This window comes from Oryzias melastigma, linkage group LG1 (genome assembly GCF_002922805.2).
Source record: "Oryzias melastigma strain HK-1 linkage group LG1, ASM292280v2, whole genome shotgun sequence".
NCBI lineage: Eukaryota > Metazoa > Chordata > Actinopteri > Beloniformes > Adrianichthyidae > Oryzias > Oryzias melastigma.
In genome coordinates this window covers 11,418,188-11,441,983 of record NC_050512.1, presented here as the reverse complement: position 1 = coordinate 11,441,983, position 23,796 = coordinate 11,418,188, and the positions used below count along the sequence as shown (strand labels likewise).

Genomic DNA, 23,796 nt, shown 5'->3' with positions numbered 1-23,796 from the left:
GCATGTCTGCCACCTACAGTTAGAAGAAGTTTTGAAGCGGTGCAAATCTTGGAAATTTGGGAACAAAATGCCATTATTAATTTATACTCCAAGATCAATTTTCAAATGGTTGGTATTTCATAGAATTAAAAGGTTTACCAACCATGTGTTACTACCAAATATGAGTCCCTGACTTGTCAGAATTCGACCTGGTTTCGTTAAAATTGTGTGTTCAATGTACATACGTTTGTGCGTTATACCAACGACGGACATAGAAACCTGTGTACCGACGTGTGAACATGAGATATTTGAACGCAGAAGCCCGGAATGTGATTATCTGTGTGATTACAGACTTTTCATTGGAAATGATGGCCTTGAACGCGCATCGGCAAGGGCGGTGTGAATTAGGGATGTAAGAAAAAATTGATCAGTGATATATCACAATACTTGCGTATCATGACACGTGTATCGTAATACATACCGTATCGACAAACTTGCCAATACACACCCCTAGTGTGAACGTAGCTTGATTTGAGTGTGTGACGTTTTGCATTCTTGACATTTTTGGGGATTAAAAATTGGAGCTGTCCCCAAACTTCTTGAGCTTTAGCGATTCAAAAGTGTAAAACTCATTAAGGTTTTGGCTGAACAAGTTAACAGGCCAGCATGATTAGTTAGGTTCCTTGTTATCCAGAGACTTTCTCTGCGACTCAGTAGAATTCTCCAGCGAGGTGACTTCCAGGTCCGGGCTCCAGAAACTCAGCCTTGGCAACACGAACGAAGCGACAACGCTCAGTTCACAGCCCCTAATTTCATGCGTGGCAGTCGCCCCTCTTTATGGTTCACTGACATGTGCAAAGGAAGGGGAGGGAGGATGTGCAAGTTCAAGAGCCGAGCGTGGGAAGGCACCCGCAACCACGAACGAGGGAGGAAAGACCAGAACTGGAGGCCAGAACAGAGGAGGAGAAAAAGAAAAAAAGACTGATGGGTGGTGAAAGGAGAAGGGCTTCGGTGAGCCATGGGAGGTGCTTCTAAATTGCCAAATGGCCACTTCCTGCGAGCCATTCAGTGTTTAACTAAGAGCCTTTGTGCGTGTGTGTTTCTGTTTGCGTGCCCACTGGAATGTTAAGAACCCCCTTTTTTCAACTAATTACAGACTGACATATTTTAGCAGATGAGGCTGTTTCTATGCGGCTGAGCGCTTTAACCCATCTACCTTCCGTCTGCACATTAAGAACATACGTGCTGCACGTATGTCTGCCTCATACAGTGTACTGGCTTCACGTGCCAGCGCTTATTTAGACCTCTGTGCTGTTTATCGAGGTGAGGCCGTCAAAAATCCCTGAGGGGGTGCTTGTGTTATTGTGTGTCTGAGAGTGAATATAGGAGTTCTATTCAGGACAAATCATTAATTCTGGCTGGACTGTAAAGAAGGGAGGGGGTGAGAGGAGTTAGAAGAGGGAGGTTGAATTGAGCAGAGTGTGTGGGGTGGGATGGGGGGGTCTGTGGTGAAAGAATGGTTTCTTTCTTTCTTCCTCTGACGCCTGTCTTTAGATGGGCTCTCAGTATATCTGTCGCTGCGGCTTTCAGGCGTCCACTCATCCCGCCGGGACACACATGCGAACGGGAGCCTGCGCGGTGCCCTGCGGTGCACTGTCTGTCACCATACCGCAGCTTCACATGTCCACACAAAAGACAGATTCTTCCTTTTTTTCTGACTAGTGTGATTTGGCTTGGGTTCGTTTGTATTCAGCTCTTGACCTCTCAAGACTTTCGCACCCGTTTCTCTTTGTTGTTCTAAATCTTTTCCTTTTGAACAGTTTGGGATTCATTCTACTGTTTAATTACTGACTGTATTGTGGATGCTAGCTCTTTTTTTATCTTCCAAGAAAAGTGTTTTTTTTTTTTTCTTAGAAAGTGAAATCGGAGCTCATATCTGAGGCTCCCAAGGCATTAGCATATGTGTGCCAGCGCCTTCCAGTGCTTGTTTTAATGCTGGAATTGCAGAGTCAGCCACCAGCTACAGTCAAACAGCTGCAGGACATTACAGAGCAATACTGCACCTTCACGTACACACAGTCTCTTTAGTGGAGAGGGAGTCAGTAATTGTCATTTTGGATATTATAGACTAGTTTGCATTGTGGACAAATGTTATTGTGGAGAAACCAAGCAATCCTGCCTATAATCTTTTTAATGAAAAACCAACTATACATTGCTTGTCATCAAACTTCTTCTTCTTTTTTTTAAGATAACAGTGTTTACTGTGCTTTATGTTTCTGTTGAAGTCCCACTAAGATTATCTTTTGATTTATCGTAAAGGGGTTCCCAGTGGTCTTTTCTTATGCTGTTTTTAGCCAAAATAAAAAAAAAAAAGTGGTATCATTCAGGGTGTATTCAGAACAGAAAAGTCTGTTGGTCTTGACCAAGTCTGCTAAATTTGGTCCGGATTGAGTCCCTAACCTAAACCAGACATTTCTGTTTTGAACCAAAGCTTGTAAACAAAGCATGGGACTAAAGATCTCTTCAGTCAGTCATTGACCAGCAATTACGAGGGTGGGGCAAAGCAGTGAAAGAAAGAATAATCCTTTAGTTCACTTTTTCAAACTTTATATTTTGCAGATCAATTTTGAATGCCTTTGTCAACGTCAGGTGTAACACTTTTTACTTGCTGCCTTGGTACGGTGAAGGCACACTGCAAGATGGTTACTAAAATGACGGCTAAGAAAATTCACTGATAGGTGTTGATGGTATAGACTGTTGGGAAAACAGTATGAGAAGCAATATGCATCATCTGAAAAGCTGTTTGAATGAACCTACATTCATCCGACCACATTTCAATGAGTTGCATCACGTTTTTTCACTGTTCGTGGTTATGTCAGGAGTCAGAGATCTGTCTCCCTCTCTGGTCACCGTCAGGAGTCATCTCCAGAGTACTAAACACACTACATTTCGCAGCAACCCCAGCGCATACTCTCCAGATGCCGCTCAGCTGACTCTCATTGTCAGTCACCCACAGGACACTGAAACACTGCACAGAGCCTCACACAGTGTGCGAAGTATTGTTTGTGTCACTCAGGCTGCATACCGAGCATTTCATCCTGACCTGATCTCCTGTTCACCTGATCCTGCTTTGTCTTTGATTCTGCTTGTTTGCTGCCTGCCCCGACCCCTGCCTGGACCCTGACCATTGTAGTTGCTCTCTGATGCTCTCATGCTCAGTTTTGACCATTGGCTGCCTGATTCAGATATAGCTTTTTGGACTGTTAGCTGTGCTTAACTCCTGTCTCCCTGTCTGAGCTTTGAACCTGCAGTTTGAACCAGCCGTCTGCTTGTTTGTGACAGGTTGCTTCATTTCTACATTTTATACATCCTGAATGACCGGCTACAGTCGTCGTCGTCGTGAGAAAACTCAGAGCAAACCGAAGTTCAGTCTGATTTTAAACAAACCGATACAACCTTGAAAGATGGGTCAGAGAGCGCTTCCTGGTCCCGGACTAGAACCTAGGTGTATTCAGACTGAAAATTTGTTCCGAATTATCGGGGGAAACAAACTTCACTTTAAGCGATCCAGATGTGTCCAGTCTGAATACACCATTTGACAAAAAATCTACGGATCGGCATTAGTTTATTGGAAATTTGCCTCTGAGTTTTGGACGGGACTGTTGGTGCTGAGTAAGCCCAACACCACTTCCCATCATTCAACTGTTTACACTCTCCCCCATTAGCTTACAACCCCTCTAGTGAGGCTCTTTGCAGTCCTTAACTTAAGCAGAAGTGACGAGCAATTTTGGAGCCATCCGTGTCCTCCATCATGAGAAAAATGCAGCAGGAACATGTTAAAAAAACAACAAAAACAATGTTCACCAGGGTGGATCTTTAGATCTTTGTGAATTGAAGTCCAGGTCAATCACTGCCTGGAGAAAATAGCTGAGGGTACAGTAGCAGACAAGGCCAGACTACAGAGAGCTGCACAGACAGGGAGAGCAAGGACAACCCACAGAAGTGGAAGTGATTGATCCTGTCAGCTCAAACACCGACGTACATTCACGGCCATGCACATGCACACAAACACACGCACACACACACAGATTTGAACGCAGAGGCTGAAAGTGGATCAGTGTGCCTGGGTTTTTAACGATTTAGCCCCTCCTCCATCCTGCAAGCTGATCTCTGGTAGGATGAATGTTCAAACCCACACACACGCAGAGTGCACACACTCATGTACGGCCAAGGCTCATCATGCCTATTAGTAGCTAATTGAGCTGCACTTAATCTGCAGTGATGGAATGTCAGAGCAGCAGTTAACCTAAAAGCCGTCGAGCTCACCAGGAGGAGACTGTGAGGTAGTAACAAAGAGCTCCTCCACTGTCTCATTCAAAGCTTAAGCAGATGTCAGGAGTTCAGCTTCAACTATTTGGTTTATCTCTTGATATGTAAATGGAAGCAATCGATTGTAAATGTTAAAAAAGTTAAGGACGTCTAGATTGAATTGTAAGAGCACTGTTACACTAATAAAAAGGGGCTTGAAGCCCTCTGTCCAGTTTCTTCTTCTTTTTTCACGTGGTTTCTTTAGGGGTCGCCACAGTAGATCCGTCTGCATCCTCCTCGCTCACATTAACCACCCTCATGTTCTCCTTCACTTTCTCCTTGAACCTCCTCTTTGCTCTTACTTGAGGCCTCTCTCCTGGTAGCTCCTACCTCAGCATCTTTTTTATCAGCACAATCTCTATTCCTCCTCTTAACATCTCAATCTGCTTTCTTGCATTTATCTCCAAAACATCTAAGACGAGCTGTTCCTCATTCCTGATTCTCGTACATCGAAAAAGAACCTCAACATATTCATCTCTGTTTATAAAACAGTTGATTGAAAAGTAAAAGGGGTTCTATAAAGACTCATTTTTCTAGCTCTAATGCTTTTGGGAACTCCCTTTGACTGTACATGAGACCCCCTTCCCCTAAACAGGAAGTACCCATTGGATCCAAGAAGCCAAAATCCCATGCATTTAGCTATTACTCAGTTATTATATTTATCAGAATAACCATTCTTGCTCTGATACAGTTTAAAAAAATGTTCTTGGTAGTCATATTTTTTTCTGTGGAAGGTATTCAAGTTATAAACTGCCCAATCAGATGCCTCAATAAAAGTAGGTGGTCTTATGTCAAATGTTTCTCCTGAGCCTGCTTTCAGGTGGTAGGATTGTGGACTTCTAACAAACTCACAGCTTACTGGTGGGAGTGGTTACTATAGAAACGTTGACTCAGACTGATTTGGATCAATCCAATCTTATTGACGTTGTCTGGTTCCAATATGGCGGCATCCATACTGTGAAAAAGATGGTGACTGAATTGACTTCATTTGATTGGAGCTGTTTTTTATGGGTGACATCATACTAATTGAGTCCAGTTCTCTTATACAGTCAATGGTAACTCAGCATTTTTAGATGTTTTCTAATCTTAAAGTTCTGTTTAACTCTACCTAAGAAGGTGCTGGTGACACTGCAATCACAGGAGTCACAATGTAAATTAATACTAACTTCCTATACCAAATCTGAAGTCTAAAGTTTTACTAGTTTACTAGTACTATACTACAATGCGAGAGTAAAAGGCTTTTAATGGAGCGAGGAAAGGAAATTAGAGGATTACCAAGCCAGGAAGTCTGGAAGGGTCATGTCATCATCGTTTGTTGTTATCCGAGGTCCCCAGCTGTTGCTGCTGTTTAACGAACAGATTCGTAGCCTAACATCTCTGTCATATTGCAAATGGAGAAGGTAGAATTCCAGGAAACATGTTTCTCCCAATAAATGTTCCTATAAAAACCTAAATTACCTCAAAGATGAGAAAGAAAATGTAGTTAGGATTACTTTTTTTGAAAAGCAATTTAGAGCTTGGAGCTTGTTGGAGCAAATTAATTCACTAGCTCCCTATCCTGTCTGTTAGTATTACCCTTTAATGGACTGTTGTTATAAAAATTGATTATTCTATTCTCCATCTGCTGTACACAAACAACCCCAGCATGATGTTATGGAAGTGAGCCGTTATTGGAACAGCCCTAAAGGGAGCAGAGCTTTGATGGACTTTCTACCAGGCAGAAGGGGGAGAAATGCTCATGATCGTTGAAAATCACATCTAGTCTTAATCTGCTTGACTATGTGTGTGTGGGGGGGTGTTTGTGTGTGTGGAACTGTTTCTGCAGGCTTTGGTTTGTGATTCAATAGAAGGGTTTTACCACAGTCTTTCTGACCAAGTGTCAGTACTGCAATGCTAAGAGTCTGATTGTATGATAACTGATTCTGGTTGTGTTGAGTGGCTGCAGATGTTTTATCAGTTTAAAAAAAGAAATGTGGTGGTTAGATGCATTGCATTTTCATTGTATATGGTCTACTGATTTCAGATCCTCTTCATTTGATCCTTAAAGCGTATTTTTTAAAGTATTAATCGTCTAGTTGTAGAAAGGCAAATTATTTATTCCTGTGTTGTAATGCTGTAATTTTTTTTATGCATTTTGTGACTTTTAGCGAGCAAAGATTGATCTTCTGACCCCTCCCAAATGCTTTTCTGCATCCAACTGCAGACACACCACTGGAGCTCACAAGTTGCCCTTCTGATAAACCAATTAGAATCAGACCTTGCATTTGTATCAGGGTTTGAATACAATGACAACTGATCCACAAAGGAGGATGTCCTAAGGGGTGTAGCTAGGCACTTCAGAGAACACTCTGGGCCTCTCTGTATCTGACCCTTAGGAGAGACAAAGGTTGAATGCAAACCAAACTCTATATAAACTAAATACTTCAATTTGAAACTGTATTAAATAATGTCAATCTTACAACTTGTCACGTCTTCAGTTTGTTGAACTTAATCTCTTGAATAAAGAACCAGGGCGCAACACCTGCCACTGTCATGGTGGCAGTAAAAGAGTTCAGAATTAGAATTTTATCTAGAAACACCATAGAATACAAAATATTATTTTATCTCTGTAAGAATTATTTTTTTACAAACTGCTGCAAGTCTTTCCTTGTACTTAAAGTCTCACTCATATCAACTTTTGAACTATTTTCAGTAACTATGTCTAGGACATAGTGCCCATCCATTTGTCTGCAAGTGGGTGTATCAGAATTTATTGGAGTGGGTCTTTAATGATGGATGGTAAACTAATGAATACATTTTGCCACAATACTGCATGAGGTGTGAAACACTGGTATTGTTATGGATAAGGAGAGTTCTCGCTAAGGGGAAGTCAGACTAGAAGAGCAATCAAGCCTGGATACAGATCAGTATGGATTCCTTGATATGAACAGGAAATAGATGAAAGATGAGATCTGATGTGATTAAAAAAATGAGTTTCATAAGTGAAGTCTTTGTCTAAAGCCTGCCTTAATGCTACACAAGATGAATGGTTGGACTTCTGTGTGAAAAGATCTCCTTTTCACTCTTTAGTTCTCCCATACATTCCCCTTCTGTCTGCTGTCATCACCCCTTCCTTCTAGTACACTTCAAAGCGTCTGTATATGGAGTGATCTGCGTGGTGGGTCTTTCACCCCCACAGATCCTCAACAGGAGCACTTCCTGTCTCCATGGAGGTGTTCTTGTTTAATGATGTCCAATAACGGCACAATGCAGAGGGAAGCTTTCATTCTACACATCAGATCCACACTGAGCTGCTACTGTTTTCTAAGCTCAGACAACTGAAGTGAGAAACTCTGTCTGTTTTGGCTCCTGCTCATCATATCAGCTAACTTTGCTTCCTGTAGTCTGAATGTCACGCACAAATTGTCCTCTTCCACAAGATAAGAACCACTTAGAAAACAAATATTCTCTGAGTGGAGCCAGCCATAACTAATGGGAATTTTGTAAAACAGCTATTAACCTGATTGTCTTAACTTCTTCTTTTGTGTTGCTCTCCTCTCTTTCTAGTCTGTTTTGCTCATCGGTGCGGTGGCTTTGGTGTGTTTGGGCCTGGACCTCCTCTTCCTCCTCTTCTACTCCTTCTGGCTGTGCTGCAGACGGCGAAAAAGTGAGGAAGCCTCGCACTCCCATTCGCACTCCCAGCAGCCTAGTGCAGACTGCTGCTGCACCGCTTGGTGTGTCATCATCGCCACACTCGTCTGCAGGTGAGAGGTTGCGTGAAGGAAGCACCTGGAGCGTGGATTCTTGTCTAAATGTGTTTATTTATAAGATTTATAGAGTTAGTTTTTGCAATTATATAGGGGGGGTTGACCTGTACTGGTTTTTTGATGTGGGTGTCTTGTTGTTCCCTTGAGGCTTGTACATAATAAAAAATAAAATGTACTATTATTGTGTGTATGGTAGGGGTGTGCCAAAATATCGATATTGCGATATATCGCGATATTTAGTCCTGCGATCGATTCTCGATGGGTTCTCACCAAGTATCGATATTATATTGTCATTTAAAGAGGCTGTTGCGCTGAGCGTGCGAGTCGCGCGCCGGAACTATTGCGCAGATGGACGCGCTCCGTCGGACTTTTAATAGCGATGCACGCGCTTCATTCGGGAGAAGCACCGGTGAGATTCGGGCTCTGTAGCGCGTGTGTGAAGCATGTCTACCGGTCAGCATTTATCATCCATCTGTAGGAGATCCAGCCGGTAAGAAGTGACTTTGTCTGAGCGCTAGAATGTCAGCGATCACTTACTTCCTGATTGCCGAGGGAACTGGGCACGTGCTGCGCAGTTGTCTGTTCAAGGACCGTCGGAATTTTCGCTTTCATGCACTTCAATGTTTAACCTGCTGCTGTACGGTGTAACTTTGGTAAATTTATAACAGTCCATTGTTTTCAAACAATGTAATCACTTGTTGCTAATGGTAATTTAAATAATTTTTAAACAAAAAAAGCAGGATTTGATGTATGAACTTAAATTTAAATGTAATTAAAATATAGTACATGAATTCACTGTAAAATTAGGGAGGTTGCTAATTAATTGAATCACTTAAAATTATATTTGCCATTATTGTGTGTGTTTTAAGGTTTTTGCCTATTGACTGCTGACTGACCAAATGGAAAATAAACAAAGATTGGAAAAATTATCTCAAGTAACAGTCTGAGTAAATCAGCCTTCATTTTTGGATGCTCAGCCCTTTTCAAGTGAGAGAAAAGTGCACGAAAAATTAGGTCAATTTTGAGAGAGGCTGTAAAACATTATATTCATCATCCTTTGGTGTGATGTTCTTTTGGAGGTAGATAGCTGTTGTCACTTGATTTATTTAATTTTTGTTCTGTTGTTTACAACAATTCTGCCCTAAATAGTGGCAATGCTGATCATGTTTACTATTGTTAACATTAAATTTGACAGATAATTCCAATTCAGTTGTTGTCAATGCTTGTCAAAGACATAGTCTTACTGATTTCAACAATGTTGCACAAAAGTGTCTATAATTTGTTGCACAAAATAAGAAAAGTTGTTTATTATGATTGTGTTTAAGCTAAAAAATATAGATGGGGATATATTTTCACAAAAAAACATGTTCTTCTATATAATGCTAGTTAATAGAGAGGATTTTTACCAATTATCGCAGTATCGCGATATTATCGATATCGTGAACCATGTATCGCGTATCGTATCGTATTGTGAGGTACCCAGTGATTCCCAGCCCTAGTGTATGGTAGGGACCACTTTTTAAGGATAATGTAAGTTGCATGTACATTGTACAACTGCAACTCACCTGCTTCACCCTCACTTAGCTTTCCGTGTTAAGTGTTTACTCTGACCCGTCACCCGCAGCATGCCCATAGAAAAAAACTGTACATCAACATTTTTGCTCTACAGGCTGTCCTAGACAGTTGTGGTTAAGGTTTTAGTGTTTATGTGGACGTATTGGAAAGTGGAACCCTTTTATTTGTAGGATTATGACTTACTTTAACCACAAATACAGAAATTGCCTTCTAGTTTTGAATTTCTAACATTTGCTGAATGTTAGGATTTCTGTTTAGGTGTTAAAGGCACCATTCAGTTTCTTTGGCCCAGTCCGAATTCGTCCATTCTCCCTTCCCCTCAGCCCTTCCCCTCAATTTGAAGTGGCAGTTTAAGTGCAAGTCATGTCCGGGATTATTATATCTTAAATTTCACCCTCCAAACGGAGGGGTCCAAAGTCCACCTCCGTGCTAATGCTAGCATACTGGCAATTATTGGTGACGTCGTCGAACGAAAGTGACGTCAGAAATATTAGACACTATTTTGCACCCTCCGTTTGGAGGGCTACGTGAAGGGACAAGGGGTACGTAGAAGGTAAGAATTCAGATTGGGCCTTTATGTAGAAGAAGACAGTCTATCTTTTCTTCTGTGCTTTTAGCATTTGACCTTCTATCTAAACTAAGCATCAGTGAACTCTAACGGCTTTTGTTGAAGTTATTTATTAATTAGGTGTTTTCATGTTCATCCTGTTTCGGTAAAGTTGCGTGTGTGTATTAATGACCTGATAGAAAGTCACGTTTATTTGCTTAGTCAGGGTTCCTGCAGGGTCTTAGAAAATCTTAAAAGCTTTGAACTTATGAATTTGGAAATAATACCTTAAAAAAAAGTCTTGAATTTTGATATTTAAGCCTTAAAAATTGTACTTTTTGAAACTGCTCCAAAATGTATTTTTTTAACCACGATTATTCGGATTAAATAATGAAAACAAACAGCGTCTGAACCAATCATTATGCGCCAATATGCTTATTTTAAAAAAGAAGTGTGCTGAAGCATCATGGCACAAACAAGATAAGAAGCTACAGTTTTTATCATAAAATTGGGATAAATGAATACAATTGTAAATAAATAACAAAATGGGAAATAGGCTAAGAAATTGGTCTTAATTTTTTATATGCATGGCCTCAAAATGGTTCTAAATATTTGTTCTTATATACAGTCAGTGGAGTCAGTCATGAACATGAAAGCCTTTGCTAAGGATCAATTAATACAGTTGAATATTTAAATAGAACAGAAACACACAGTATTTGTAATAAATAACCTTCAGAAAGCCTGACAACTTCAATTCAATAGTTTCTGACTTTTAATTTTTTTTATCAAGAGATTTTCCTGACCTAGATTTAAATTTGCTGTCTTAGATCCTATACTTTGATGGATTTTCTCCCTAATTGTTTGCTAAAACTAGCGGTTTTTTTCATTGATATTTTTTTTGTATGTGAAATATTTCAGTATTTTATATTGTATTAGTTGTGACATTTTTTATAAACTTAATCAAAAAACTGAATGAACATTCCGACTACATATTTTTTACTATTAGTTTAAAGACAGAGACATAAAATAATGGAAAAATACCAACAGAACAGTTTATTCAGACTGACTCATTATGTTACCTTTTCTTTGCACACACATGCTTCGTTTATTGTGATAGGTTTAAGGGTTTTGCTTGCACGTTCAACCAATCAGGGTTTGCCGACATCATGTAGAACAGTCACCATATCACAGATGGTTCCCTTCAGGCTAGGAAAGCTTCCACTAAAGAAGACATTTTAAAAGCAGCACAATGGACGATAGTTCCTGTGGTGTGAAGCTGAAATAGAATGGAGACTTCCTGTAATGCTTATAAAAACCATAAAAGGTTCCTGTGATCCAAAGTGCTCTTTGTTACTTCAACAACTCAAGAGGGCTGGAAAGGCTTTGTTTGTCTTAATTACATGGTACAGAAATGCCAGCGGAAAAAAAGTTTAACCTATTGTGTTTTTTCTTTGTTGTAATTATATTTAAGGCATAAAAAGAAGACCTAAAGGGATTCAGATTGGTTTCAGTATTAGGCTAACACACCTGGAAACTAGATCTAAGCTGAAGTGCCCAGATGTTATGTGTTGTGCAAACGCAGTGATTTTTTAGGATAAGCTGTTGGTTTTTTTGTTTTTTGGTTATTAGGATTTATTGTAGCAGCCTGATTCAATTCTTCACAAAGTGTCCGTATGAATTTTACTCAGCCTTTTGTCACCAAACACTCAGTGTGTGGTGGATCTGGGAGCGGCCCACTGTGTCTGTGTGTTTGTTCTGACTCACCGCAGGCTGTGTACGCCGTGAGGTCCCGCACTGGGTGACCCGGCAGCAGGTTCGGGGGAGTGTGCCTGAATGTTGTGGTTTTTCTCTGCACACACAAACTCATCCCTTCTGATAAACACAAACAGTTGTCATCTGGCTTTCTTCTTCTGTTCCTCCTGTTTTTCCATCTTCGTCAGCGCCTCACCTTTTATTTAATACTTCTCTCCGTCCGGCCTTCTCCCTGCCCTAGAAAGGTTGCTATGGAGACAGAAGCAGATTTGATGCAGGGACATGGAATGAATTATACAGTCAGTGAAGCTGTCTGCGTTTGTGCAGAATTCTTCTCTTTCTTCAAAGGTTTTCAAGCTCCATGATTAGCTTTGACCGTTGAACATGAATGCGATCGATGTGTGTATGCTTTGTGCAGCCGTGTGCGTATGTTTGCAGGTGATCCTTTGTTATTTCGGCATGACGTCATATCCTATTTTAGGCTCTGCATCAACAACATGTGGAGTTTCTTCTATTGTGGACACATGCGCACTCTTTGGACAATGGATATTGAATTTTCTTTAGGGGTCGTTGTGATTATTAAAAAAATAAGTTTGTTTAATCTGTTTTTCTTTTGTTTTAAACAAAAACTGTGCTTCCTGTATTAGTAGAATAGAGCTTGTAATGTTTCTTCCATGTTGACATGAAGGATTTTGAAAGGGTTCGGGGCTTTTTAATTTTTAATTGGCTTTTATAATGTTATCACTCGCAAAAAAAGTTCAGAGATTATCCTTTAAGGATCACTGTCTTGCTGCAGTTTTGTTATGTTAATTTACAGTTATTAGTGATATATTACATTAATTTTGTCATGAGGTATTCCCAACACTGAACATTGGCCATGGTATACAATTACAAAAATATATATCTGTGATTAAAGCTTTATATTTCTTTAAATTTCAATATTCAACTTTCATTTCACATATTATTAGAATGTTAGGATACTAATATAGATATTTTTTGTCTTATGCTGCCAATAATACAGAGCAACAGTATTCCTGAACAATTTAATGCAAAAGTCTGTGTTTGTTGTCCTTTTATTTATACACAGTTGTCTGTCATTGTGTGAATTATGCAATAAGTACATAAGAACAAGTATGCTACAAATAATAATAAAGTACAATTTAACAGATTGCTTAGTAGTTCTGCTTAGATAACTTGTTTGCAATTGAGCCAAACCTGTTTTGTTTTTTGTAAATTTTCTACACTTCGTCATAGTACATTTACTGTCTAATCTGGAGAAGTTGTGTTTGTTCAAGGTCAAGAAAATCTTTTTGAATTCAGTCAGAAAGGGACTGAAGCAGACGCTAAATCATCTCTGTGAGCGGTTGTTTGTTATTGAAATAGACTCTGTGATAGTTTTGTGTTTTACTCCAAAATATGAACTAATCTGCCTTTTTTGATCAATACAAGGTGATTTCTGAAAAGTCTCATTAAACTGATGATATTTTTGAAGAGTCTGCAGGAGTAAGAATCTGTAAAAGTCACGAGGACAGAAAATGTGCAATAATAAATCACAGAAACGTAAATAAAAGGAAGAACTAAAATGTAAAAATAAATAAGGAGTAATAATATGACATAAAAAATCAGTTTTTCCTACAGATTGCTCTTTGCTCTGTTTCTTTAACCCCATTAGTGCATCAGAAACCTCTAAATCCACATGCATCATAAAAGCACTTGTAACATGGGTTTGTTTAAAGATGTAATGGGCTGGAATGAATTGACTTAACAATGGCTATAAATTTCTCTTTCAGAGTCTGTCTACTGTAGTGTTGTAGCAGAGCATCATCAGTGCAGGGAGTACACTTCTAGAGACAATCGCACAGGAGAAGGCAGCCCAGCTCTCACAGGATGAAGGGAAAGGATGTGAGAGTTTGATGTGATTAAACAGAAGAGGAAAAAAACTACTGTTTGGGGAAGAGGACCCCAGATTTAGTGGCATGGAGGTCTTTGTGTGAATTTTGGGGCCATGGGATAGAGGGATCATGTTGTTTGTGGCCTGGTGACCCAGTTATTGTGTGTGTGTGTGTGTGTGTGTATCCTTGTGGGGGTTGTGTGTGTGTTGGCCTGGGGTGGTTTGGTGACACAAAAAGAATTAAGAGCTCAGTGGCGTATGCTGTTATCAAAGAAAACCAAATACTTGTCAGTTAGATGTCAGTTTTGCTGTAAACAAAAACATTCATTATTGTCCACCTGACAGTAAAAGTTAACACTTGCTTGCTGTTGTTTCTGCCTCAAGTGCTGGCATCGCTGTGGGATTCTATGGAAACGGGGAGTCAAGCGATGGAGCCGCTCGATTGGTTTATTCTCTTCGTCATGCCAACAGTACCGTTTCCGGGGTGGAAAAACTGGTGAGCCACACTGCTAAAAAGGATTTCTAAGCAACTTTGAAACATTTGTAAACGCCTTTGATTTCTCTGCAGGTGTCAGACAGCGCCCTAGCCTTAAACCAGACAGTGGAGGAGAACTTGGTCCAGTTGGAAACAGCCTTCCAGGATCAGACGGACTATGTGTCCATCGTCCAGAAGGTGCAGGGTCAGCTGGACGAGTTGGTGAGGCTGATGGTGGACGTTCCCTTCTGGTCAAACACGGAAATCTCACTGGAAGACCTGGCACGAAAAACAGAGGCCTTTGACTTTTACAGGTATAATATTCAAATATTCAACAAATTATGATTATCTCGTCAAAGATGCTAAAGGAGTCATGGATTAGGAAAAAAAAGGGAAATATTGCTTAGAAAAAAAGGCCTTCAACATCAAAAGAGGAGCTTTTTTTTTTTAGGAAACTATTCAAACTTGTGGAAATCTTGAAGGTCGATCGTAAAAACTAAAGCTGTTTGCTGGTCAGGCTGAAAAGGCATCATGTTTTTTGGCCCAGTATCACAAGGTCTCAGAGGGACGTTACCACTCAACACAGTTCTGTTACTGAAGAGGGAATCCATAGATCAAATGTGTGCAGAAAAGTTCCTCAAAGCCAAAAGGATGAACTGAGTGGAAATGTCTTCTGTGCTCAAGCGAGTTCCTGTCTCAGGTTTCCTCTGTTAACACAGACATCTGTTTTTTTTTTCCTCCCAGACTTCTATCTGTGCTTGAGCGTCCATCTCACAGGAAAAAGGCTCAAATTACTGCTGATGCATTCGTATGAGTACTTAGTAAGCCTTTTTATACAATGAGGGACACGCTTGTTCTCTTGATGAGATTAATGGACAGACACATCCTATTTGTATAAAGCTAACAGTATATCTCCATCGATGAAGGGCTTAAGGGCTTATGCTCACCTTGCCATACTTACTTTAGTTTGGAGATGACAGCTCTTCATCTTTTATTTTATTAATTTCAATAGAATGTCACCCATTGTCCGTATTATGAGTCAGTGATGCGATATGAACACAGTTAAGAGCTTAAATAGATACTCTGATCATCTTTTGATCTATTTTAAAAGCGCTCCCAGTAGAGATGTTGTGATCCGATCACGAAATTTCAGATTTGATTAGAATCGGATGTTGTGTCTGATATTTATTGTATTCTTATTTTGATCAAGACCTTATATTTCAAGGTTATGAAAGAATCATGACATTTTATTGCCATAAAGCACAGCAGAATACAACGCCATTTGAAAAGGAGACGGACAAAAACAGTAAACGGTAAAGTTATGCCCTACATCCTGAGAAAAAGATCATGTTAAAAACATCAATTAGCATGGAGTAGGTCTTTAATCACCAAAGCACTGCATCATATTTTGTGTTTATTTTAACAACTCCTGGTTGTGTTAGTGTGTTTGTGTAAATCCCTGAATGTGTCTGTCTTTACAGGTGGCTGGGTTACCTTGGCCTGCTGCTGTTCGATGTTCTCATTTGTCTGCTGGTTCTATTTGGTCTGATCCGCAACTCCAGAAGCACCCTGATTGGGTGAGTTACACCGAGTCATTCCCTGAATCTTCTCCTATTGGACCAACCCCATTCCAGCTTTTAGCTTCTTTTTGCAAATTGTGTGTAACGCGGGTCACATGGAGCTCAGGCCTGATTTTCCTAACATTAACGTGTCTGTGTTCTGCAGAGTGTGTTTCCTGGGGGTTCTCACTTTGATCATCAGCTGGGGTTCTCTGGGCCTGGAATTGGCTGCTGCTGCTGTAAGTGTAACCACGGCAACGTGGCAGAGCTCTCTGCTCTCTGGCAATGATGTAATCCCTGCGCTCTGAGTGCGCATTCACTGTGTGGTTACCCTTTTTACAGTCAGCCAGCGACTTCTGCGTTTCACCGGATACTTACATCACCACGGTAACCAAAGAAAACGCTGTCATCAACCAAGGTAGGGGGAAGAATTGTGTGACCCATTGCTGCAAAACATTTGCAAAGTTTAGGCCAAAACCAATTAGATCATTTAACTTTTTTAACATTTTTTGTTTAAAAAAAATTAAAATCAGTTCATGCATTTCATATGTGTATCGGTCATTTGACTTTACACACGTGGTAAATAAAAAAAAGAAAATACATTAAACCCTAAACAGAGTTTAATCTCCAGCCATTTTTGTGGCTTCTATTTTTAGAAGTGTGCATGTGCCAGCATGTGCATCCACTGGGACTGACTTTGACTGACACTAGAGTATCTGAAAGCTCCTTGTCTTTCTTTGCTGACTGCAGTGCATCCGCAGTCTTGTTTACACAATTCACTCTTCTCACTCTCCTTCTCTGAGACTTCAAAAGACCAAGAACATCTTTTTGGAATTTACATTTTTCACTGCTCTACTCTGAAAAATATTCATTAACAGATGTAGTTGGATACATTCTTAATGGCTGAGAGAACAGGGTCTGTTTTAGAAATCAGTGCCAGCAGCTCCAAAACCATTTATGTAGAATTTATCCAAATAAATTTGATGCATTCAGAATAATGCCCCCTCTGGTTTTCTATCTGCAGGTATTTTAATAGTCATAGCAAATCATTGATGGTTGCCAACAATCACAATGAGAAAATGTTAAATGTGACCTCAAATCATACTGAAATAGAAATTAAAGTTGTGCTAAATCAAAGACTTTTAAATGTTTCTGATTAATGAAACCACAACACAACTATATACGAAAATTTAAGAACCACACCAAATGAATGGTTCTTAATCAAATAATCTTTTTTTTTGTAAACTTTTTTCAATCAATATTACTTACAGGAGGATTTTTCACAATAAGAAAATGACGATTGACAACTAAGTTTAGCTAGAAAAACTCAGATTCCTCTAAATGTTCCTAAATTCACAAAAAAACCCAAAAATATTACATTATAATCCTCAGTGCAATTAGATGCAACACTTTTTTTCTACAAATAGTTTATATCTCAGCATAACACCTGCGTTTGTTAAGAAAGGCACAATAAAGCATAATAAAAGCAAAATATCGCGCTGGATTCTTTGCTTTTAAGTCGACAGCTATGCCATTTTATTTTGAAGGGTTGAAAAATGTTTCTTCTTCTATGGTTGAAGTGTGTTTTCTTATTTTTTTAAATAATAGAACTGAATAAATAGATGCATAAACTCTGTTACACTAGTTTAGCTAATGTGTTGCATTCACGGACAAAATACAAGTGGGAAATTTTACGCTGCATTTCTTTCATACTTTAATAATATTATTGTTTCAGTGAATGTGCTCTTGAGCACCCAAAGTTACATGAATACACTTTAAATTGGCATCACTGGAGAGATTCAGGAAGTGCAAAACTTTATTGAATTACTTTGTTTAATGGCGAACATGATGCAATATTCCTTCTGATTTACTGCTATATTTCCAGATATTCTTCAGTATTACCTGAAGTGCAGCTCTGGACAAGTGAATCCTTTCCAACAGGTACTTTTTGTTTCCCAGTTTGCTTCAAATCTGGCGGTCTTTTTATTCAAAATAGAGGAATCAAACAGAAAACTAATGCTGCCTATACATACATTTGTGGAGTTTCATTTCTTCTTCTTTGTGTGTTATATTCCTGCACTTTGCAGAGGCTGTCCGGCAGTCATAAAGCTTTGGTGGAGATGCAGGATGATGTGGCAGAGTTACTGAGATCAGCCACACGTGATTATGCCAACACTAAGGTGTGTGTCTGGGTGTGCTCGTGCCTGCATTGCCCCCGAGGAACACTCTGAGAACAATGAAAGCTGTAAAACCCCTTTTGTTGTGTCCACAGGAGAGTCTTGAACAAATCCAGTCTGTTCTGAATTCTACTGAGGTCGGGCTCCATCAGCTGACTGCTCTGGTGGACTGTCGCAGCCTTCACATGGTGAGTTTCTTCCTGATGAAAGTCCTCCAATCTTCATTTTTTTTTTTGCATGTTGACCGCTTTTTCGTCTCCCCTCAGGACTACGTCCAGGCATTGACTGGGCTGTGTTATGACGGCGTGGAGGGGCTCATTTACCTGGTTCTCTTCTCTTTTGTCACCGCTCTGATGTTTTCCTCTATCGTGTGCAGTGTGCCACACACCTGGCCCAACAAGAGGTAACACAGACTGATGTCACACCTTCCTCACGCACACATCTCATCAGTGTGGTGTGGCTCAACTTAATCCACTTTTGAAAACAGAGATATGTGTTTAGGACATATTTGTAGTGAGTATTACCTACAGAGAGGAGAAGAGTAGATCACTGATAAAAGGTTGGATGCTCCCTTGTCATCCTCAAACTCCAAGATCAGGACGAACTCTGGACTCCACCTTATCATAAGCCATCCCTCCAACAAGTGAGGAGAATTTCCTTGCAAGCTTTGGCAAGCAGCCACTTATTACAGACTCCTCTGAATGAAGCAGGAGTTGTCTGTGTGGCCAAAAAAAACATAATTCCTTCTCTTATTGAAATCTACAAATTCAGTGTGAAGCTGGAGTGCTAAACAAGAATAAGTATCATCTGGAGTTCTGAATTACAGAAATAAATTAATATTTGAAAGCCTGGAGGAGCACGCTTGTGTGTGGACTGAACAGTGGACGGAAGAGGAGCTCCACTGTCTGTGGACGGTAAATTCTCAGGGCTGCTCCAACGTTCACAGTGCAGCGTACACTTGATTAGTTTATTCTTCTTTCATTTAAAGTCCCACTCCGATCCTCTTTATTTTAAAAGCCTTTCCAGTGCTCTTTAAATGATGATTATGCACTTTTATGCCAAAAAAAAAAGGTCTGATTTTTTAGGACATAGTTTCTGCAGAACGGCAATCGTTCATTAGAAAATCTCCTCAGAGTTGTCGGTGGGACCATGGGAACGGATCAACCCCACCCCCCTTTCCTCTCCCCGTTGTGAAGTGGAGCAGGGCCCGCCCAGTGTTTTTTTCTACGTCACAAGTACCGTATTTTCCGCAGTAAGGTGCACTTAAAAGACTTTTTTTCCCCAAAAAATGTTTGTTTACCTTAAAATCCAATCCTCTGGTTGTATTTTCTGGTATTGAAGTGATTTTGAGAAGACAAAATGTTGTCAAAATGAGTTGTAAAGAGGATTTGGTGTTATCTTGAATATGCTAACACAGCTAACGTAGCTAACATGTAGTAGTGTCAGACTGTTTTTTTTAGGTGTTACCAACAAGGTTGGGAGTTAGCGCAGTCACAATGTTTGTTTTAGTGGTATTCGTCTGTTTTTTTATGCGTTGCAACAATATTGGTAGTAGCAGGAATTTGACTACACAAACGTGGCTAACGTGTAGCGTTGTCGGGGTGTATTTTTTTTGTAATGTGTCACAATAGCATTTGCTTTAGCATTATCAGTCTGTTTTTTACGTGTTAGAAACAAAGTTGGGAGTTACAGGTATTGTGAATATAGTAACATAGCTAAAATATAGCGTTGTCAAACTGTGTTTTTGTATGTGTTACTAACAAGGTTGGGAGTTAGCGTAGCTACGTTTATTTTAGCATTATCAGTCCGTTTTTTTAGAGGTTGCAACAAGATTTGGAGTTACAGATATCTTGAATATACTAATGCAGCTAATGAACAAGGTCTAGCTACTGTGAACATAGTTCAAGTCTGGTTAACTTATCTATGTCTCTTGTCTCGCTTAATGCGCCTTATATATGAAAATAGACTATTCTTTGACGCTTCTCATAAACTGGTGGACCCTACAGTGCGGAAAATTTGGTAATCTCTTTTTCCACTTGTATTTTTTGTCTGCTCCAGACCCAGTTTGAATAAAAAAAATACTCAGAAATGCACATTTAAGCTTAATTTTCTATACATGTGTCCTCCATCATCAGACAAAATGCCACAAGAACATGAATTATCATCGGAGTGGGTCTTCAATATGGAAGTAAAGTTGAGTTAAGCCACGCCCCCCAGAGGAAAAGAAACACAAAACACACCTGAATGTCTTAAAATGTTGTGTGCTCTGTAGCATTTTGAAAACTGCTGTCTCTAATGTCTACTAATAATTGTTTGACTGAGTTAAGAGACTAAACAGCTTAAAGAATCCACTTGGTGCTCATGCATGTCATTACTCTGCTTGTGTTCGACTCCTAAACTGCTGTATCTTTCCACGTGTCTTCCTGTTACCACATCCTTGGAGCTTTCTCATGTTTTTATCATGTGCCCGTCACTGTTTCCCTTCTACCTTTTGTTTTCTCTTTTTTGTTGGTTGACTTGGAGCACCTGTATTGTCTAAGACAATATGTCACCACACATCTTTTTTTCTGTGCCCCACTTCCTCCTTCTGTTTCTTCCCCTGCGTCCTCTCTACTCTGTCCTGATTTGGAAAAGCTTGGGGCTTCAGTCAATTATGCTGGATAGTGAAGAAAATTGAAGGAGACGATCAAATAATAAACCCACAAAAACACCTTTTTTTTTTTTTTTTTTTACATCCAGACACTGTAAATCCACAGATTAAAGGAACATTGGTTTGAAAGGTAAAGCAGCTGTTAAAATAGAGTTTAATGTCTGGGTTGGAAATATGGACCAACATTGACCCTGGAATTAACCAGAATACCATCTTAGTGCCTTTTCTGCTGGCTGTGTTGCAGCATTTTACTCTTAATGTGTTGCATTCTTCAGAATTCTTTCAAGGAGGCAAACATCTCCCCCTGGTGGTCACATAAAGACACAACATCTTCAACTCTGCTGTCTTTCTGACAAAAAAATGAAACCAGGATTAAATAATCCTTTTACACAAAAAAAAGTGCCCACGAATACTTAATTTCTGGATCTTTTATTAGTTTTCATAATACAGGAAAGTATGTACAACAAAAGATCATTGTAATTCTTGTCTGTAGCCAGAGATCCAACTTCCAAATCAGCACATCTTTTTAATGCCTCATTTAGTTACATTGCTGGCCGTTTTTTTATTTTCTTTTTTATTTCTGAAAATGGTTTTCTCAGTTCAACCATGGTGTATCCTTTTTTTTCTTTTTTGCTTGACGCTTTTGCTTTAAGTTTCATTAAGAACACAGGGATGTCAAAGAAAAGGAGAAAAACCCTTAAGTTTGATGTGGAAGCAGTTAGTTCTGATCATTGGAGCTCAGCAGGGGTGAATGCATGAAACTCTGACTGCATGTTTCCACCTTCTGATGTTGTTTTGATCATTGGAGTAGGTGTTTGTCATTCCGAGGAGTTTCAATAAAGTTTTATGCGTCCTCTGGATTCAATTGCAGTGAACTCCTGTGTTGACGAATGCTGTCCATAATGCGTTTCTCCTTGTTGAGCTGCTTTGGGTCTTGAGGCATGGCCTTACCGCGTCCTTTGTACCTTTGAGGCTCCTGTTGTGACAAGTACACTTTCCCTTTCCTAACCTCCTCTTCAACCACTTGTTTACGCTCTTTTGTCTCTCTCGGATCTCCCCTCCCTTCTACCCTCTCCCTTCTGTCCATCACCGCTCTCTCTTGCCCCCGCCTTAACCCCCCACCCGCCCACCCCCTCGGCCAATTGAAGGACGGATGAGGAGGACGGAGAGGACGAGTCGGGTGCCTCGCGCGGTGTGCACGATAACCTGTACCGCGTTCACATGCCCAGTCTCTACAGCTGTGGCTCCAGCTACGGTAGCGAAGCTAGCCTGCCCGCTACAGCACACACTGTCAGCAATGCCCCCGTCACTGAATACATGTGAGTTAGCACCCACCGCTAGCTGCATGCTGGCAGGACCAGTACACCGCCTGCAACCGCTAGATGATGCTTCTCCCCACAGAGCAGAACAGTAGCAAAGCAATATGTACTGCCTACAATCCAAGCTGTTAGTTAGACGCCACAGCCTTTTGTACAATTCCTTTATTTGTCATTAGGATTTAAAACTCTTTATTAGGTTTCCGTTTTATGTTATTAGAAAAAGTCTACTAGCTTTTTTTTTTTTTTTAGTATCCTGATCTCTCATGTTTTAATTACTTCTAAGGGGCCTGAAAAGAAAAGATCATATTTAACTAGATTTAGCCATTTAGAGATAAGAATATGTGGACTTGCACAGAAAGTGTGAACAATTTCATGTTCTAACTCACATTATTCCAGTAGATTTTGCATTTTTTTCTAAACACACTTCAAAAGCTGAATTTAAAAAAACTCAGTTTTTCAAGAAAAAATGCCAAATTTTGTGTCTTGCGAGAATAATTAATTTATTAATAAAGTTTTTCAATAGCAAAATAGTTTTAGTTTGAGAAAACGAGAGTAGTATTGTTGTCTCAAAATAAGAAGACCTTTTTTTTACCCCTTTAGCAGATGTTTCTGCGTATTTTAAATTAAATCTGCAGAATGTTTTAATTACTTCTAAGGGGCCTGAAAAGAAAAGATCATATTTAACTAGATTTAGCCACTCATAGATGCTTACATTTGATCTTTGAAACCCCTGTGCATTTAAAGTCTTGTAACTTCGTGTTATGTTAGTTATTTTGTTGTAACTAAATTTGAAAAAAATATTTAAAAAATCCTAGATTATTAGTTTGATTTGTTCCAAAAGAAAACAGGAGATTAACCTTTTAAAGAAGTGCTATTTGCTGTTTGAGCAGATTAACACATTCTAACAAAATTCCTTTAGTTACTGTGGTCCTGAAATCCAAATCACACCAATAAATCAGCGTTTTAAAGATCATAACAATTACAAAAGCAAAACAAATAAAAAAAAAATGTAATAAATTAAAACAAATTTCTAGTAACCAAACCTTACGAAAAAGTTAATTGAAATAAAAATAAAGTGTTTAGAAAAACAAGTAATTTCCAGAAATTAAAATGAAATATTAAAGAACAAAGATTTTATGAATGGAAAAGATAGGTACTATGAGACATCACTGATTGGATGATGAGGTTTGATTTTTGGCGTTTGAGTTTTTTCAAATGTGTCTTCAATCTCCGTAAACTAATAAGGTTTTATGGTTCGTACGGAGCAAATCCAGTATCAAGCCAAACGATGTCCCTTAGTACCTATCTTTTCTGGTTTTATTTTTTAGCATTTCATTTTTATAAAATACTTTTGTTTTCCAAAATTGATTTTTTCTCTTGTACACAAACCAGAAAAGGTACTATAGGACATCTTTGATATATTTGTCCATCTTTTCAACCGAAAGTTCTTTGGCATCAAGTGATACTAGATATCATCATCCAATCAACAATGTCCCGTAGTACCTACCTTTCTCACTTTCTTATTATGTTTAATTCTTTTACATTTTATTTTGGTTTCCAGAAATTATTTTGTTTTCCAAAAAGTTTCATATTTATTTCATTTCTTGTTTTAATTTTTTTTTTGTTTTTCAAAATATAATGGCTTTTTTGTTTTGCTTTTTTAATTATCGTTGCGATCTTAAGCATATTTTTGCATTGAGTGATTAGTTGTGATTTGCACTTCAGGGCCACCGTAGTTTGTTTTCCAAAAATCTCATT

General features: G+C 39.2%; 1 protein-coding gene across 2 annotated transcripts in view; it reads left to right on the top strand.

The window, feature by feature from the left end:
- The window catches only part of ttyh3b (tweety family member 3b), a 32,675-nt gene that overhangs the window by 4,353 nt on the left and 4,526 nt on the right, over nt 1-23,796 (top strand). The window contains exons 3-13 of one of the 2 annotated variants that reach the window (XM_024259566.2): nt 7,894-8,090; nt 14,243-14,354; nt 14,427-14,647; nt 15,815-15,910; nt 16,059-16,131; nt 16,235-16,310; nt 17,778-17,833; nt 17,980-18,072; nt 18,165-18,257; nt 18,336-18,472; nt 21,868-22,038. In XM_024259566.2, the coding sequence (XP_024115334.1) occupies nt 7,894-8,090; nt 14,243-14,354; nt 14,427-14,647; nt 15,815-15,910; nt 16,059-16,131; nt 16,235-16,310; nt 17,778-17,833; nt 17,980-18,072; nt 18,165-18,257; nt 18,336-18,472; nt 21,868-22,038 (1,325 nt within the window). The remainder of the gene's footprint in view (nt 1-7,893; nt 8,091-14,242; nt 14,355-14,426; nt 14,648-15,814; nt 15,911-16,058; nt 16,132-16,234; nt 16,311-17,777; nt 17,834-17,979; nt 18,073-18,164; nt 18,258-18,335; nt 18,473-21,867; nt 22,039-23,796) is intronic. The other variant, XM_036211784.1, reaches the window with a different exon arrangement.